At 44.4% G+C, this 13,756-nt stretch overlaps 1 protein-coding gene across 3 annotated transcripts in view; it reads left to right on the top strand.

Annotated features, from left to right (window-relative positions):
- MATN2 (matrilin 2) overlaps nt 1-13,756 on the top strand; it is a 158,917-nt gene that overhangs the window by 83,064 nt on the left and 62,097 nt on the right. For all 3 annotated transcript variants that reach the window (XM_011952738.1, XM_011952737.1, XM_011952736.1), the window contains exon 4: nt 1,238-1,360. In XM_011952738.1, the coding sequence (XP_011808128.1) occupies nt 1,238-1,360 (123 nt within the window). The remainder of the gene's footprint in view (nt 1-1,237; nt 1,361-13,756) is intronic.

Below are 13,756 nucleotides of genomic sequence, written 5' to 3'. Positions count from 1 at the left end.
TCTCGATCTCCTGACCTCGTGATCCGCCCGTCTCGGCCTCCCAAAGTGCTGGGATTACAGGCTTGAGCCACCGCGCCCAGCCCAGTGATAGCTTTTAACCAGAGAAAATTCTCTTCAATATATTCAACCCCTTTAATGCTCTCTGATTGTCTCCCGTTTTAATGGTAAAATCACTGGTACAGCTAGCTGTTTCATGGTATCTGAGCTATTCTCCTTGCTGGGAAATAGTGTCAGAGACTGAGTCAGTGATGGATGGAAGACGCCTTTAATATTTTCATCCACCAACATCTTCTTAGTTCTGTTGCAGTAGATGCATACTGTAAGTCTGTTCCTACATTGCATGTGAATAAACAGCCAGAGCTTAGCACTTTGTGGACACGTAATAAATATTTGACCGAAATAAGACCACGAACAGGCATGTATGTATTTCTCCTTGGTAATGTTTGTTACCTCTACCTAACCTCTTTTGGCTTCTCCATTTTCCTCATTTGTTAGTAGGATGAATAAATAGACCACAAAGAGGGTTTTCAAAGAGCTTTGTCTCATTCCTCCTTATACCAGCAACAGAGCGAGACTCCATCTCAAAAAAATTATTTAATGTATTTCATAGAGGTGATGAGTAATTCCAACTTTGAAAAATGTGTTTTATTTATTTTTATATTATTTATTTATTTTGAGACAGAGACTCGCTCTGTCGTCCAAGCTGGAGTGCAATGGCACGATCTCGGCTCACTGCAACCTCTGCCTCCCGAGTTCAAGTGATTCTCCTGCCTCAGCCTCCTGAGTAGCTGGGATTACAAGCACACACCACCATGCTCAACTAATTTTTGTATTTTTAGTAGAGATGAGGTTTCACCATGTTGGCCAGGCTGGTCTCCAACTCCTGACCTCAAGTGATCCGCCTACCTCGGCCTCCCATAGTGCTGGGATTACAGGCGTGAGCCGCTGCGCCTGACTGAAAAGTGTGTTTTTATATACATGCAGAAACTCACCTGGAAAGAAAACTCACCGAAATGTTAACAGTGGTTGCCCCTGGGTGGGGGGATTACAGGTGAATTTTGTTTTATCTGTGTTTTAATGCTTTCCAAATTTTCTACTATGATCACATATCGAATCCTATAATGTTTTTAAAAGTTACTTTGGTGAGGGCTCTGGAGCTGCTTGTTGCCTCGCCCTGGGCTGGAGACGTTCTCAGGTGTGCCCGACGTTGTGTTCTAACAGCATGACTTTGCCTCAGTCCAGGATCTGTGTGCCATGGAGGACCACAACTGTGGGCAGCTCTGTGTGAATGTGCCGGGCTCCTTCGTCTGCCAGTGCTACAGTGGCTACGCCCTGGCTGAGGACGGGAAGAGCTGTGTGGGTGAGTATCCCTCCAGCTGGGCTTGGTGGGGAAGGACAAGTTAAGCATGGTGAGGAGGAGGGGAGACTCACATGTACCTCTCACATATTCATTTCCTCGCCTTTGGGTTTCCACAAAGTGCTCAGTTGTTTGGTGTAGTTGTTGGGCAGAATTTGAACTTTAAAAGCTTCATTTATGGCTGAGGTCAGTGTTTTCTCATTCTGGGTCTCCAGTAAAAGGAACACTTATGGTAATCCATGCAAATGTAACTGTGTGTTACTGCGTCTCTTGAAAAGGATCGGGTGGATTTTCTTCAACTTTGGAGGGTATGTTTGGAATGGCCTGACTTACATAGAGCTCATGTGTTATATATGAAATTTACTTGGGCGGGTTGCTGAGTGACACCTCAAAGACAACAGGCAGCTTTCCTCCCTAATGTCACCTATAGCTCAGTGAAAGGCCAAAGTGACTTCCAGGTGGAAGAGCCCAGCCATATGGGCTCAGCGTAATCAGATAGCGTGGTCAGAGGAGACTAGCAGTAGCCTCAAACACAAGCCCAGGTAATGAGGCTCAAGGGCAGTGCTTGATGCTGCAGACATCCCCCGTTTGTCTACAAAGCCTTTGCAACTTAACATGGCCTCATTCCTCCTTATACCAACAAACAGTGCCTGGTGGATAGTAGGTGTTTCATAAACTGAACTGAATACTTATGAGGCAGAAAATCTAGAAGGAAAAGAACTTGACTGACATCAAAAGTGGAATGTAAATTTTCCGCTAAATCCTGCATTTTGTCTTCTGTGTTCTATTGGTTTCAGGGCCCAATTTTATTTTGCTTCTCACAAACAAGCTATGCTTATTTTTTTTTTGCACACAGAATTTGCATTTCCCAGCACACCTTAATTCTTGGCTAGGGATATGGAAGGCAAAAACAAAACAAAACAAAACAACAACAAAATAGTAGCATAGGTGGTAGCCTGCAATTGGCAGGTTTGTTTTTACACACTGATAGGAATGAAGGCAACCTCTGCCTCTGACTCTCATCAGAGGGCCAGAAATGCAGCCGGTCTCCTGGGCCTTAGGGTTGTTTTTCTTCTTAATCTGCTGGTAGTGGTCATGATAGAGTGGCAGGGTACCACACCCACTACCACTAGCAAAAAAGAAGCCAACATATATACCTATGGTTATTTTTGCTTCATTAATTTTTATTATTCAAGTAATACCCATTCATAGAAAAACTTAAACAGATGAGAAAAATCACTATTAATAGGTTATTGTATTTTCTACCAGACTTTCTCCATATAAATATCTACTTTAAAACATTTTGTTGGCCAGGCACGATGGCTCACATCTGTAATCCCAGTACTATGGGAGGCCGAGGCGGGCAGATCACTTGAGGTCAGGAGTTTGAGACTACCCTGGCCAATATGGTGAAACCCCATCTCTACTGAAAATACAAAAATGAGCTGGGCCTGGTGGCATGCCCCTGTAGTTTCAGCTACTTGGGAGAGTGAGGCAGGAGAATCACTTGAATCCAGGAGGTGGATTTTGCAGTGAGCTGAGATTGTGCCACTGAACTCCAGCCTGGGTGACAGAGCAAGACTCATCTCAAACGAACAAAAAATATTTTGTAAAGATTTAACAAAATGAGGTCACACTGTCTATTTTGTTTTATAACCTGCTTTCCCCGCCTGCCTCTGCCCCACTGTTTGTTAATTGGGTAGAAACTCTGAGTGCTGTGTGGTCAGGAGGAAATCGAGCCTTTGTGAGTTAGGCGGGTGGAGGAGCTTCAGGAAACAGGATGAGGGTAATTGGTTGATTAGAATAAGGGGAGGGGCAGTAGAACACAGGGCTTGCTTGGTCACAGGGAATAGATGGGGCAGGAAGCCCACCTTGACCCATGGGAAACTGGAGGCCACTGAAAAACCCATTTCTCTGAGTGTTTCCAAATAATTACCTGCTTGTCCATGTGTAGTAGAGAACCTTTGTATCTCTGAGGATTTTGCTGTAATTTTTGGGATTTGACATTTATTGAAGAGCTACATGCATGAGAGGGTAGATGCTGTCATTGCCAGAGAGCTTTGGCATGCTGTTTATTAGAGATGGGCATTTCTCTGCGGCTGCTTGTTTGCGTATAAGAATGTCTGCATTTTCTCAGAGGGGATCCAATCCGAAGAGTGGGAAAATGGGAGAGAATGCATCCCATTGCAACCCAGGTCTCCTCCGTCAGATGATCCTAGCATCACCAGCCTTACCACCTTTCCCCAGTGCCCTTTGTAGTGATTCACCAAGCACCCGATCTGTTATAGACTGGGAGTGAGATGATTAAGCAGCCAGGACCTTTGTTGCCAGTAGCCTTTCTTAGGGACTCCAAACAAAATCCCACAAGGTTATTTGCTGCTCAATAGGGCTATGGTGAGTGCAAAGCAAATGATAGAGAAAATAGAGGCCACAGAAGGTCAGAGAGAGCCATCCTAATGGCTAGGCTGGAAGATCTGAGTGTGAAAGGAAGGGTGGCAATTGGACAAATGTCCAAGGCAGGGGGAGATATGAAGGGCAGTGACTGTGGAGGTGGCAATACTCTTCAAGCATTAGAGCTGAGGCTGGCCTGGGATGGGCAGGGCCAGCTCCTGGGAGCTGGTAGGTCAGAGAGTCTGTTACAGTGAGAAGGCCAAACTGAAAGCTAACCAGGTGGCCTAACCTGAGGGCTGGAAAGGGCTTATCAAAGATGGAGACTCCAGATACCAGACTTAGAGCAGAAAATTTAGAGGAGAGAAGAGACTGGTGAGGACTCTGGACATATTCCATTAGTAGCTGATCTGAGGTGGCCTGTGTATAGATGGCAAGGTAACATTAAGAACAGAGTGATCATACCTCCCAGTTAATACAGGACAATACCAGTTTATGTCCTGTGGACCAATTCTTTTTTTTTTCTTTTTTTTTTTGAGTCTTGCTCTATTGCCCAGGCCATGATCACAGCTTTGCAGCCTCGATCGCCTGGGCTCAAGTGATACTCCCACCTCAGCCTCCTGAGTAGCTGGGACCGTGTGTGTGCACCACTGTGCCCGGCTAATTTATTTTTTTTAGAGACAGGGTCTCTGTACATTGTCTAGGCTGGTCTCAATCTCCTGGGCTCGAGTGATCCTCCTACCTTAGGCCTCCAAAGTGTTGGGATTATGATGCTATTTCTTTTTATTTTTAGACAGGGTCTCACTCTATTACCCAGACTGGAGTGCAGAGGCGCGACCTTGGCTCACTGCAATCTCCGCCCCCTAGGCTCACACGGTCCTCCCACCTCAGACTCCCAAGTAACTGGGACCGCAGGTGCATACCACACGTCTGGCTAATTTTTTGTATTTTTGGTAGAGATGGGGTCTCGCTATGTTGCCCAGGCTTGTCTTGAACTCCTGAGCTCAAGCAAGCCACCTGCCTTGGCCTCCTTAAGTGCAGGGATTACAGGCATGAGCCACTGCACCCGGCTGACCCCATTTCTTACCCAGCTGACCTCATTTCTTGCTGGCACATCTTTTCACTTTGAAAGGGGTTCCAGTCTGGATGATAAATTACATAATCACCCCAGTTAAGGCTGTCCAATTTTGACTTAAACTGTTAAGCTCAGGAGAGAATTCCTGTATACATGAAGTAGAGATGAAGTTGAAGACAGCAGAAGGAACTGGATTGTTCAGGATTTTGAAAATCAGATGTAAAGCCTAGATTTTATCTCTGAAAAAGAGCCACCGAAAGGTTTATATTTGGGTGACAAATGCAAAGCTTCATTTTTAGGAAATGTAACCTCATGGGGAACTGCAGGGTGTATTCCAGGAGAAGGATGGCAAGAAGTGGGAAGACCAGATAGGAGACTGTGGCAGTTATCAGGTGAGAGAGGACAGGAGCCAGCCAGGATTTGAGGTGTGACTGTAGAAAAGGAGAGGGAGACAGTAAGGAATTAAAGGAGGTGCTATACATAAACGGAACAAGGAAAAGTCAAAAGTAACTCTAGGCCAGGTACTGTGGCTGATGTCTGTAATCCTAGTACTTTGGGAGGCCTAGGTAGGAGGATTGCTTGAGCCCAGGAGTTCAAGACCAACCTGGGCCACATGGTGAGACCTCATCTCTACCAAAATATAAAAAAATTAGCTGGGCATGGCTGGATGCGGTGGCTCACGCCTGTAATCCCAACACTTTGGGAGGCTGAGGCAAGCAGATCACCTGAGGTCAGGAGTTTGTGACCAGCCTGGCCAACATGAGGAAACCCGGCTCTACTGAAAAAGAAAATACAAAATTAGTCGGGCGTGATGGTGATCATCTGTAGTCCCAGCTACTCTGGAGGCTGAGGCAGGAGAATCACTTGAACCCGGGAGGCAGATGTTGCAGTGAGCCAAGATTGTACCATTGCATTCCAGCCTGGGCAACAAGAGCAAAACTCCATCTCAAAAAAAAAAAAAAAAAAATTAGCCAGGCACGTTGGCACATGCCTGTGGTTCCAGCTACTTGAGAGGCTGAGGTGGGAGGATTGCTTGAGCCCAGGAGATCAAGGCTGCAGTGAGTCATGTTCACACCACTTTACTCCAGCCTAGGCGACAGAGCGAGACCTTATCTCAAAAAAAAAAAAAAAAAAAAGACTCCATGGTCTTGAGCTTCCATGACTCTGAGAGTGATGGCAACAGTGATAGAAGAGTGATGGAATAGATTTTCAAAAAGATAAGGCCAAGTGTGGTGGCTCATGCCTGTAAACCTAGGATTTTGTGAGGCCAAGGTGGGAGGATTGCTTGAGACCAGGAGTTCTAGACAGGCCTGGGCAACAAAGCAAGGCCCATATCTACAAAAAAAATTAAGAAATTAACTGAGCATGATGGTGCACACCTGAAGTCCCAGCTACTCAAGAGGCTGAGGTGGGAGGATTGCTTGAGCCCAGGATGTTGAGACTATAGTGAGCCATGATAGTGCCACTGCACACTAGCCTGGGCAACAAGAGCAGACCTTGTCTAAAAAAAAAAAAAAAAAGGTTGGGGTGATAATTAGTAGTCATAGACAAGGCGAATTTTGAATTCAGGTCAGACACCACAAGAACATGTCAAGAGGAAGCAGAAAACTCAGCATTAACGTGACAGAGAGAGGTTAGAGTCAATGCTGCAGTCAGGAAGCAGCATAGTTTATTTCTTAATTTTCAGTTATTTTCTATTTTAAATATTTATGTGTTGGTTCATTTGTTTTGAGGGCATCTGGACCTTTAAAACAGTGCTACCTGAGTTGAAATCCCAACTCTGCTATTTGCTACGTGTGTTAGGCCATTTGCATTGCTATAAAACAAATACCTGAGATTAGCTGAAAGAAAAGGCTCATGATTCTACAGGCTGTATAGGAAGCATGGTGCCAGCATCTGCTTCTGGTGACGGCCTCAGGAAACTTCCAATCATGGAAGAAGGTGAAGGGAAAGCAGGCAATGTCACATGGTGAGAGCAGGAGCAAGAGGTGGGGGGAGGCGACACACTGTTTTAACACCAACCAAATCTCACATGAACTAACTGAGCGAGAAATCACTCATCACCAAGATGATGACACTAAGCCATTAGTGAGGGATCCACTGCTGTGATCCAATGTCTCCTACTAAGCCCCACCTCCAACATTGGAAATCACGTTTCAACATCAGATTTGGAGGCAACAAACATCCAAACCATATATTATTCCACTCCTGGCCCCCCATATCTCATGTCCTTCTCACATTTCAAAATACAATCATGCCTTTGCAATAGTTCCCCAAAGTCTTAACTTGTTCCGGCCTTAACTCAAAAGTCTCAAACTCCAAAGTCCAAAGTCTTATCTAAAGATGAGAGATCCTTCGACCGATGAGCCTGTGAGATTAAAAAAAAAAAGTTATTTATTTCCAAGGTACAACGTGTTATAGGCATTGGATAAATATTCTCATTTCAAAAGGGAGAAATTGGCCAAAAGAAAGGGTGGTAGGCCCATACAACTTTGAAACCCAGCAGGGCAGTCATTACATTTTAAAACTCCAAAATAATCTCCTTTGACTCCATGTCCTGCATCCAAGGCACACTGGTGGGAGGGGTGGGCCCCCAAGGCCTTGGTTGGCTCTGCCCCTGTGGTTGCAGGGTATAGCCCCTGAGGCTGCCATGACAGGTTGTTGGGTGCCCATGGCTTTTGCATGCTAAGGTTGCAAACTGCCAGAGGCTCTACCATTCTCGGGTCAGGAGGGTGGTGGCTCCCTTCCCACAGCTCCACTAGGCAGTGCCCCAGTAGGGGCTCTGTATGAGAGCTCCAACCCTACATTTCCCTTTGGCACTGACCTAGTAGAGTCTCTCTATGAGGCTTTGCCCCTGCAGCAGGCTTCTGCCTGGACATCCAGGCTTTCCAAGACATCCTCTGAAGTCTAGAGAGAAGCTGCCAATCCTCTTTCATGCCTGGATTCTGTGTGCCTACAGACTTAACACCACATGGTAGCCTCTAAGGTTTATGGTGGCTTGTACTCTCTGGAGCAGCAGCCCAAGTTGTACCTGGGGCCCTGTGAGCTATGGCTGGAGCTGGAGCAGCCTGGATGTGAGGAGCAGTGTGCTGAGGCTACACAGGGCAGTGGTGCCCTGGACCTGGCTCCCCAAACCATTTTTTTCCCCCTAGGCCTCTGGGCCTTTGATGGGAGTGGGGTGGGGTGCTGCCTAGAAGATCTCTGAAATGCCTTTGAGGCCTTTTTCCCATGTCTTGGATATTCGCACTTAACTCCCTTTTAGTTATGCTTATCTCTCTAGCAAGTGGTTGCTCCACAGCCTGCTTGTATTCCTCTCCGGAAGATGCTTTTTCTTCTCTGCCACATAGCTAGGCTGCAAATTTTCCAAGCTTGTACATTCTGCTTCCCTTTTACATATAAGTTCCAACTTTATTTATTTGCTCCCATATCTGATCATAGGCTTGAATGCTTTGCTGTTTAGAAATCTCTTCCACCAGATAGCTACCTTAAGTCATCACTCTTAAATTGAAACTTCCACAGATCCCTAGGGCATGAACACAACACAGCTAAGATCTTTGCTAAGGCATAAAACTGGTGACCTTTACTCTAGTTCCCAATAAATTCTTCATTTCTATCTGAGATCCCATCAGCCTGGCCTTTACTGTCCATATCTATCAGCAGTTTGGTCACAACCACTTAACAAGTCTCTAAGAAGTTCCAAACTTTCCTTCATTTTCCTGTCTTCTTCTAAGCCCTCCAAACTCATCTGACCTCTGCCCATTACCCAGTTTCAAAGCTGCTTCCATACTTTCAAGTGTGTTAATAGCAACACCCCACTCTCAGTACCAGTTTTCTGTGTTAGGCTGCTTGCATTGCTATAAAGGAGTACCTAAGACTGGGTAATTTATTTTAAAAAGAAAAAGTTTAATTGGCTCACAGTTCTGCAGGCTGTACAAGAAGCATGGCATTGGCCTCTGCTTCTGGTAAGGGCCTTGGAAAGTTTACAATCAAGGCAAAAGCCTAAGGGGGAACAAGTATGTCAAATGACAAGAGCAAGAGTGAGAGTTGGGGCATGGGGAGGTGCCACACTCTTTTAAACAACCAGGTCTCATGTGAACTAACTGAGCAAGAACTCACTCATCACCTAGGAGGTGGTGCTAAGCCCACCTGGGGAATCTATCCCTGTGATCCAATACTTCCCACCAGGGTCCACTTCTAACATAGGGGATCACATTTCTTTTCTTTCTTTCTTTTTTTTTTTTTGAGACGGATTCTCGCTCTATCACCCTGGAGTGCAGTGGCGCAATCTCGGCTCACTGCAAGCTCCACCTCCTGGGTTCATGCCATTCTCCTGCCTCAACCTCCTGAGTAGCGAGGACTACAGGCGCCCACCACCTCACCCGGCTAATTTTTTTGTATTTTTAGTAGAGATGGGGTTTCACCATGTTAGCCAGGATGGTCTGTAGCTCCTGACCTCGGGGGGATCACATTTCAATGTGAGATTTGGAGGACACAAACATCCAGACCATATCACTAAGCACATGTCTTTAAGTCTTTAATTTCTGAGCCTTATTTTCCTCATCCATAATGTAGAATAATAATATCTACATTGTAAGGTTTTATGGTATTAAATAAGATAGTGAGTGACGTTCCCAGTATACTCTAGGAACTTAGCAACATTATTACAACACCTATTATCGTAATTTCCTGTATATAGTGAAGTATGGAGTGAGAAGAGGGTGAAGGACTGACCCTTGGATTGCAGCCACATGTAGGAAGCAGGAAGTGGGGGCAGGAAAAATATTTATGAAGAAGTAGCTTAAGGCCGGGGGAGAGACAGAAGAATCATGGAACATGACAGGAAGATAATTTCTTGGCCAGATCAATATTAATGTCATGCTCCAGCATGGCCAAAGGTAACAGGACTTAGAGAAAAAGCCATCAACTTGAGTCACAGATTCACCTCTGTAAACATTTCAGAACTCTGCCATGGACTTTGCTAGGCTTGAGGAACACAAGGGTGACCAGGAGGCCATTGATAATGGCAAAGGGGAGATGGGTAAAGGGCAGATTTCAAGAGTCAGGGAGTGGGTGATGAGAAAGTGTGGGCAGCAGGTTCAAACTATTTATTTAAAGAAATTTGGTAGAAGTTAAGCATGTCCAGCTGATGCGGGGCAGGCACGTCCCAAAGTGGAGCTTAGCTTACCTGGGTTCTTGGCTTTGCCCAGGAAAGAATTCAAGGGCAAGCCAGAGGTAGAAGAAAACAGCTTTATTGAAGAGGCAGTGTTATAGCTCCGTGACTGCTCTTGCAGAGCAGGGCTACCCTGTAGGCAGAGAATAGCAGCTTAGGCAGTTTTCCAGTCATATTTGTACCCACTTTCAATTGCATGCAGATTAAGGGAAGGTTTATGCAGAACTTCCTAGGGAAGGGGTAGTAATCATTGGGTCATTGCCACAGAAAGGGATGGTAACTCCCAGATGTTGCCATCGCAACAGTAAATTGACATGGCACACTGGTGGACCTGTCTGATTGAAGGCTGCTTTCACCCCAGCCCTGTTTTAGCTAGTTCTTAATCTGGTCTGATGTCTCCGCCCCGCCTCTGGAGTCAAGTCCTGCCTCCTACCTCACAGCTACTAGTGAATTTATGCGGTAGGTTTTCAGTTTCAACACTTTCACAGCAGTGGTTCTAGTACTTCTTTTGTTACCAAAACATTAGAGGTTCAGTCTAGGTCCTGTTGCTTGTTGCACAGAAAGCCAATCACTGAGACAACAAGTATTACCAGGAAAGAAGGCTTCAATCAGGTGTCAAGAAGATGGGAGATCAGTCTCAAATCCATCTGCCTGACTGACTAAAATTGGGGCTTAGGCTGGATGTGGTGGCTTATGCATGTAATCCCAGCACTTTGAGAGGCTAAGGTGGGAGGATCACTTGAGATCAGGAGTTTGAGACCAGCCTAGACAATATAGTGAGACTCCTGTCTCTGAAAAGAATAAAAAAAATCAGCTGGGTGTGGTGGTGCATGCCTGTAGTCTCAGCTACTCAGGAGGGAAGACTGCTTGAGTCTGGGAGGTTGAGGCTGCAGTGAGCCATGATTGCAACACTGCATTCCAGTTTGGGTGACAGAGTGAGACCCTGCCGCAGAATAAAATAAAATAAAAATTAGGGGTTTATATAACGGAATAAATGTATAATAACCATATGGGGGGAAAACAGGAATTAGGGAGGAGTATGGAAGAGGAGTTGGTCAACACGCAGCAGGTAGTTGGTTAGGCAATCATAAATGGTGAGGGGTCTGGCATGTCATAGTGCAGATACAGTGATCTAGTAAGTTTCAACTCCTTGATACTGTCAGGGAGGCCTAATGGTTTGTTTCTTGAGAAGGGTTCTCAGTTAAAACAAATGTAATTTTCTCAAGTTTCAAGACTGGAAAGGTAAATTTCTATGTTTATTCAAAATAAACCATAAACATCAGTTCTGTGAGACAATTGGGCCGGTTTCACTTTGATTCATCCCTGAATTATTACTGTGACCTGCATGAAAATTCAGTTCTTAGTCATGGACTCAGCATTTTTTTATAGATTTCCACACATTTGAGTAAGTGGAACGTTCAATTCTAGCACCAGAGTTCCAACTCCCTGAGAGCTCATTTCACCATTGGCAGTCCTGAATTTATTTCCATATTCAATGGTGGATTGCTGACTAAGAACCTCGTTTGCTTTAGTGGAGTCCCTGAATTTATAATTCATCAGCTGCCACTAAAGTCACATTCATTGCCATCCAAAACTGTTTTTCAAAGACCATTTATCTTGCTCTCTGAACATGAATTTTCTGCTGTACTTACTCACCTGGTGTTTACAAACTGCCTTTTATTTTGGGGTAACTTTGGTCCTGTTTGCATCTTATCTACCCAGGCAGATTGTAAACCCTTGAGGGCAGAACCACTTATACTTTTCATCTTTCACAGACTGGACTTGAAATACATTTTTCTTGAAGCACTGACTGAGGTTGATCGCAGTCTCATGCATTCATGTTTTATAAAAAATATTTTCCCCATTGACTGATTTTTAAATTATAAAGTCATTTTTGTTTATTTAAAAAAAAAGTCAGGCCAGGCATGGTGGCTCAAACCTGTAATCCCAGCACTTTGGGATTTAAAACCCTTTGGGTTTTAAATCGTGCATTTGGAATTCCAGTTATGCCGTGCAGAGGAGAGGTTTTGTGAGTCTGACTCTGTGTGTGTGTGTCTAATGTATGCTCAGCAAGTAGATTGGTTCTACCATTTCTCTAAATGACAAATTTGGTTTTTCTTAATTTGTTATCAAAAAACTTTAAAATCCAAGTGCTCCTCTCTAAAGTATCCTGTTTCTGCTAATGCCATACCCTTGCAGACTGAGTCCTGCTGAGAAAACCTTAGAATTGGACCAGCTTGTAAATCAGAAATCATTGATTTTAGGGTTTTATTACCGGCAGCAAGTATCATTTATTCTTAGAGACAGTGGAGTGATTTCTCACACATTGGGCAGAGAATGAATGTGGCAAGACTGACTTCTGACTCTGGGATCTTAGCACTTGTGATCCGGAGGGCTAAAGAGCTACAACTGGGGAATTACTCTTTCCATTTGTAAACAAGAGTGTAGAAATTTCAGGCATAAATGACTGAGAACAGATTTGGTTGAAGTAGATGAGAACTTGGAACAATAGAGCCATCACTGAGTTACGCACGAGGTTACCTCCATACATCTGGCCCCTAATCTTGACCTCTCTTTTTATGAGTACAATTTTGCAACCAAGGAAGTTATGCAAAGAACCCAAACCACTTGGCAAATAACATTAGAGCTGAATGCACTAGAACTCTCTTGGCCTTAACAAACTGTTAGGTTCACGTGCGTGGCAGGGGGTTCTTCCATGTCTAACCGCTGCACTGATGGCCTCATCTGCTGTCTCCAGAAGCCTAGCAGTGCATCAGTGGGTGGATCTCAAATCGAGATGGGATTTGACACCTTGGAGTTCTACAGACCAGAGACTTGGGACCCAGGAATGCGTGAATCCTGCCTTGCCAATCACATCCTCCCCCTTAGTTCCCCAGAGAGCTGTGTACACAAAGAGCAAAAACATTATGAGAGTCAAGATCCAGAGAAGCTCTCTTATGCCATGAATTGGGCCTGTGGTTAGCTGATTAATGGAAAATATCATTCAGAGAGGGGAATCCTAAAAAACTACATATGCAAACCCATGCTAGTCATTTTATTTTTATTTAAAACACATAAACGTATACTTAGTAAAAATCAGTTTTATGCTTTTAAAAAATACTAATTTTAAGTTGAAGAAAAAATATATTTACAAATCTTCTTTTTTTTTGAGATAAGGTGTAATTCTGTTGCCCAGATTGGAGTGCAGTGGCATGATCTTGGTTCACTGCAGCCTCAATCTCCCAAACTCAAGCAATCCTCCCACCTCAGCCTCCCGAGTAGCAGGGACCACGGGTACACACCACCATGCCCAGCTAATTTTTGTAGTTTTTGTAGAGATGGGGTCTTGCTATGTATCCCAGGCTGGTCTCGAACCCCTGGGCTCAAGCAGTCTGCCTGCCTCGGCCTTCCAAAGTGCTGGGATTATATAAACATATTTTTTTGCATAAACCATACCCATAATGTGTTGTCTATGATTTTTTAGTTTTGGTTTCTTTAAATTGGAGCAAGGCTTTCAAGACATCTGTAAAGCAATCTAACAGCAGTAGATTTTAGTGTAAATTTTAGTGGAAAATTTCCCAAGTTTTACATTTGTTTCATCCATGCCTGGTTCTATAGCAATTTTGGTTAGCAAATTGCTTTAATTTTTTCCAAAGCTTTCAACATAATTTTTATTTTATTTATTTATTTATTTATTTTGAGACAGAGTCTCACTCTGTCACCCAGGCTGGAGTGCAGTGGCCAGATCTCAGCTCACTGCAAGCTC

Source organism: Colobus angolensis, unplaced genomic scaffold (assembly GCF_000951035.1).
Source record: "Colobus angolensis palliatus isolate OR3802 unplaced genomic scaffold, Cang.pa_1.0 Scaffold349, whole genome shotgun sequence".
NCBI classification, from domain to species: Eukaryota; Metazoa; Chordata; class Mammalia; order Primates; family Cercopithecidae; genus Colobus; species Colobus angolensis.
Note: the sequence above shows the minus strand (reverse complement) of the source record. Positions and strands in the feature narration are given on the sequence as shown.